This window comes from Haliotis rubra, unplaced genomic scaffold (genome assembly GCF_003918875.1).
Source record: "Haliotis rubra isolate DU_JTF1 unplaced genomic scaffold, ASM391887v1 Scf15, whole genome shotgun sequence".
Taxonomy (NCBI): Eukaryota; Metazoa; Mollusca; class Gastropoda; order Lepetellida; family Haliotidae; genus Haliotis; species Haliotis rubra.
In genome coordinates, this window is record NW_025765447.1 from 1,998,491 (window position 1) to 2,003,765 (window position 5,275).

General features: G+C 39.8%; 1 protein-coding gene across 1 annotated transcript; it reads left to right on the plus strand.

The window, feature by feature from the left end:
* The first annotated feature begins 1,270 nt into the window (after positions 1-1,270).
* LOC124270165 lies at positions 1,271-4,812 on the plus strand. The gene is made up of 2 exons (XM_046705196.1): positions 1,271-1,950; positions 3,515-4,812. Exons 1-2 carry the CDS (start codon positions 1,555-1,557, stop codon positions 4,061-4,063), a joined length of 945 nt encoding a protein of 314 aa, XP_046561152.1. The 5' UTR covers positions 1,271-1,554; the 3' UTR covers positions 4,064-4,812.
* The last annotated feature ends 463 nt before the right edge of the window (positions 4,813-5,275 follow it).

A 5,275-nucleotide genomic window follows, 5' to 3' on the forward strand; every position in this document is an offset into this window, starting at 1 on the left:
CAGGTCCAGATTCAGTTATTTTCAGACCGCCGTCATACAGCACGTGTATTGCTGAGTGGGGCGTTAAACAACAAACATACCACAAAGCGAAACTACGACGCGGAAGACATTGAGAGGATTTTACTGGCGCTTCTTCAATTAAAGTTACTGATATGACGTTGTGCATGGCTCTCAATATATGTTTATGAGTGAGTGAGTTTAGTTTTACGTTGCATTCAGCAATATTCCAGCTATATGGAGGTGGTCTGTAAATGATCGAGCCTGGACCAGACAATCCAGTGATCAACAGCACGAGCATCGATCTACGCAGTTAGGATACGATGACATGAGGTCAAACAGGTCAGCGGGCCTGACCACCCGATCCCGTTTGTCGCCTCTTACGACAAGCATGGGTTACTGAATATAATTTCTAACTCGGATCTTCATGGGTTATGTTTATGTGCGTTTTGCTTTTTGTTTTGTTTTTGCATAGATCTACATGGGTGGGAGGAACTACTTCTATGACAATTTGTAGTTGGTGAATAGAGTTTTACGACATTTGTAACAATGGAAATATCACCACATGGGACACAAAGAATTGCTTTCATACATTGCATGGTCTGCATCCATTTCGGGAATCGAGCCCGGACCTTCACCGTTCAGTGCGACTACTCGAGATTTACACAACCTCATTCTATACGATAAGCCCATTTCTGGTGTACCCCGCCGTGATATTGCTGGAATATTGCTAAAAGCGGCGTAAAACCAAACTCGCTCACTCACTCACTCATTCTATGCGATAAACGACCAACTTACGTAAATATGTCAGTGGACATGGAATCGATGTATTTTTAAAAAATCGTACTCGTGTGTACTTTTTGTTTTCATGTTAACAAGTTATGTCCCAAAATCGTTTTCAAAGTCTTCAAGCCAAAGTTTAAACCAAACTCAGTGACTCACAGCTTGAAATGTTGATTTTAGACAGACAAATGACAGCAAAAGAAAAAGTTTGAACGTACTTAGTCTTATTTGTTAATTAATATATTATTATCATATATAATGTGTTGGAGTATTAAAACCATTTGTTTTTTTATATTTCATTTAACTTGTGAAACATTCTTACTACTATGAGATTCTTTTTTTGTTTACATGACGTCATCTTTAACATATTTGTTACTATTTATAGACCAGTCGCACCTTGCAACCAATGTTTACCTGCCTAGATAAAGCTCTCCGATTGGCTAGTTTTCCGGAGCAAACCAATCAGAATTCGCGAACTATAAACAATACCTGCGTCATGTCGCCATTACACGGACGGGACAATTCATATTAGGACATACCGGAATTACAGTTTCATCAAGCAAATAACCCAGCGTGTTGTCACAATCACTAATTGTCTGTCTCCGAACAATGGCGTTTGACAACAGGTAAAATCCAATCACAGGTAAACAGAAAGTGTAGGCACAGGGAAGTGAGTTAGAAGGCGTGGTGATCAAAAGTTGAAAAGTCATCGATTTGAATATCGTGTTTACGTGTACACGTTCATTAAGTTTATAGATTTAAAAAGTGAAGAATATGTCGAAAAAGGAAAGGAGGAGGGTGTTGGCAGAAATTTGGGGAACCCCCACCGCCCGTGACGTTGACTTCTTTGACGAAGGAAACGAGATCGTTGTGACATCGTCACATCGGGAAATCGCAGCCTGGTGGATTGACATCTTCCAAGTTGTCTATCCAGACGTCACATGTTCCGAAAAGAGAGATATCATCAAACTAAAACCCGTATACGGGGTCAGCTTGAAGTTGAACAAGGCAAATGGTATTTTGAGAGTCACCGGCAAGAACCACTGGAATTGGTTTATAGAGAACTTCAACAGTCTTCTTGAACATGGGAATGATAACGTGGAAGCGTTGACCGAGGCATCGGAGAGTTCCGTCACTCGATTCCTTCAGCTTGATAAAGACGATGAAGAGGTAAGTACTGGGATTATCATAACGATGTACACCTCAGTGTAATATAGGAGGGAATATTTGAGAGTTATTTCATATCAAAGGGTTTATGTTATTCAATGGTTAGGTAATAACTGTCATCTATGCCATGCATGATAGTTGTCAAAGACCCATTGCGTTGATCCATGCCCATGCTGTTGATCACTGGATTGTCTGATGCAGGCTTAATTATTTACAGACTGCCACCATATAGCTGGAATATTGCTATGTGCCTCATTAAACAACAAACAAACAAAACTATTTTATATAATTTAATGATGGTTACCAGCATGACATCTCAGAGAATGTATATGAATGCTAGTGTATGTGATGTCATAGAGTTTATTTACACGACATCTGATGTGTTGTCATATCAAAATATTGTTTGTGGTGTTCACTGATCACATGTACTTAAGTACTGTGAAGATGTGTATCAGAATATGTTTCCATCAATGCACGCTGTCATAACAGCCAACTAATTGGCAATCTTGGGATAACCAGACATTGTTGATGCATGTCATTATGGTCATCCTATCCAAATTGTTCAAATGGATGTTTATGATGTAATCACTGGATTACCTTGTCCAGACTCGATTACTTACAGACCGCTGTGATGTAGCTGAAATATTGCATAGAGTGGCATTAAATAACAGACCAAAAGGTACATGTTTATATCCTGACCATGCTTATAAATATGGAATAACTATACATGGAATGCATGTTATATTTTCCTACATGTCAGTAGGTAGTTATGTGATCAACATGATCAAAGAGTTCATAGTGGGCCAATCAGAAAGATTGTTTTCAGCGATAATGTTTGTTATTTCATAAAGGGTATATATGGTGATTATTCAGTCAAGACGAAATCTCACATGTCAGACGGAGTCAAAAACAAACTGACTTGTCAGATCCATACATTGTTGAAGTTTACGTTGCTAAACAAGAATGACTACTTGTTACAGTGTTTACAAGATCAGATACAGTGTTGTCTTTCTTGTAGGTTATGGTGATATATTACATGACTTACATCGCATCTCAGATCGATGCTCATGATGTTGACCACTGGATTGTCTGGTCCAGACTCAATTATTTACAGAACGCCGCCATATAGCTGGAATATTGCTGAGAGCAGTGTTGCACAACAAACAAACAAAGGCATGACTATAAAGACTTATAAATTTACCGTTTTCTCAACCTTTAACTGACACGTGAAGATCCGGGGTAGAATAGGTCTTCAGCAACCCATGTGCTTGCCATAAAAAGGCGACTATCTTGTCGTAAGAGGCGACTAACGGGATCGGGTGGTCAGTTTCGCTGACTTGGTTGACACATGTCATCGGTTCCCAATTGCGCAGATCGATGCTCATGCTGTTGATCACTGGATTGTCTTGTCCAGACTCGATTATTTACAGACCGCCACCATATAGCTGGAATATTGCTGAGTGCGGCGTTAAAACTAAACTCACTCACTCACTCACTCACTCACTCAACCTTTAACTGTTGCAAGCAAAATTTGAAATAACTGAGTTTTATCCCAACATATTTGCAGGTGCAAGATTTGCTGGACATGATTCCTGAGGGTGGAGGAATTATGGGTCATGACTTCATCATGCGCGTGTGGAAAAGCCTCGTCGACGACTGGTGTGGTGTGGGAGCCTGTGTTTATGTGGTTACACCAAGGATAGACTCCGAACGCCTTCTACAAATTATGTTATTGATGATACGCAACAAGGGAACTGGCCTCAAGGTCACCCTTGTGACCCCAACAAAGTCAGATGGGGAGAAGTTCTCAAATGTGATGGATAAAACCAAACGGAGAATGAAAGAAGTGAAGACAGGTCGGGGTACACGGTTGCTCTCTGATGTCAAAATGGAATGGGTTGTGAACAGTCTTGAAGTGCGACATGAAGACTTTTCCACCAACTTTATTGCAGCATTTAAGGACAGTGAGGCTGAGGTCTTAACTACCACCGCACATTTCCATAAAAGTCATTTCCACTTCAACCAGAAAGACAATGTCTGCTACAACCGACTCCCGACATCAGACCTCAAACGCAATTACCTATTCCCGCTTGGAATTGGGAATAACATATTTTGAAGTGATGTTGACAAAGCAGTGAGTTTGTGTTGGCACGAGAATGTGAGATTGTCTCCGTGGGGAACTTCCACTGCAAAGTGCCATATGGATCTTTTCTTTGAATTCAGCCAATGAAGATCGAACAATAGCTCATTGCCATGACGTAGTGTCATTTATACAATGGCAAGAGTATTGTACTGCTTGTGACAGTTTTCAACTGAACCAAAGTTTGAATAAGATAGAAATGTGTGTAAAAGTTATGATTCCAGAGACAATTCTAGAGACAATTTTGTGCAGTTGCAACACCGTGTTTCCTGCTTGCTCACGATGCTGTAGTTGTCTGGATCCTTGATACAAGTTGTATACTACTCAAAAGAAGTGAAGGACAACTTATTTGTACATATGATGACTTCAGTTAATCTGTGAGGGCTGGTGACGGCCTTCCAAGTGTTTGATTTCATTGACTTGTTTTGTGTGGTATATGTCACCACTCAGCTTTTGGTAGGGTTATTCTGAGTGACTACATTTTCTCATGGCAACTAAACATGTCTGATGAGAGATGTCATACAAATTGTATTCAATATTGCCACAGAAGTGGCAGATTTTCTGCTTCATTTTACACTTACATAAATGAAAGCACACATCGGCAGTGTTCAAAATAACCACTGGCCCGCTAGCCCGTGGCTAGTAAAAATCCAGTCGGGCCAGTATATCTCCACAGTCACTGGCCTGACTGGCTAGAGACTTTTCATGGGGTCATTTTGTAAATATATCACTCTCTCCGACTTGTTAAGTTATAGCACACTTTTAAATCATGCAATATTATGGCCTAATAAATATGTTCATCATATCAGCAGCTTAATGATGAAACTCGTGTCTACATTCAAATTTCGGGCTTGTGAATTATATTGTGGGCTAGTAACTTTGAGGCATAGCTAGCCCGAATGGCTAGCAAAATTTGGAAACTATTTCACACACTGCACACCGGTAAGCTGTAATTAGTGTAAATGTTTTATCCCTCCACTAGTACCAGCAGAATGCCACATCTCAATGATCCTGTTGAAAGTTGAGTAGTACATATACTTTCTTTATCCCTCGACATAAAAAGGATTAAAGGCAATGCATGTTTGAAATGTGTATCCCATTGAATGACAGTGATATAATGCTTTTGTTTGTATGTCATTTGTTTAAGCCTATTTTTTATTATGACAGTATTAAACATGTGCACTTAGC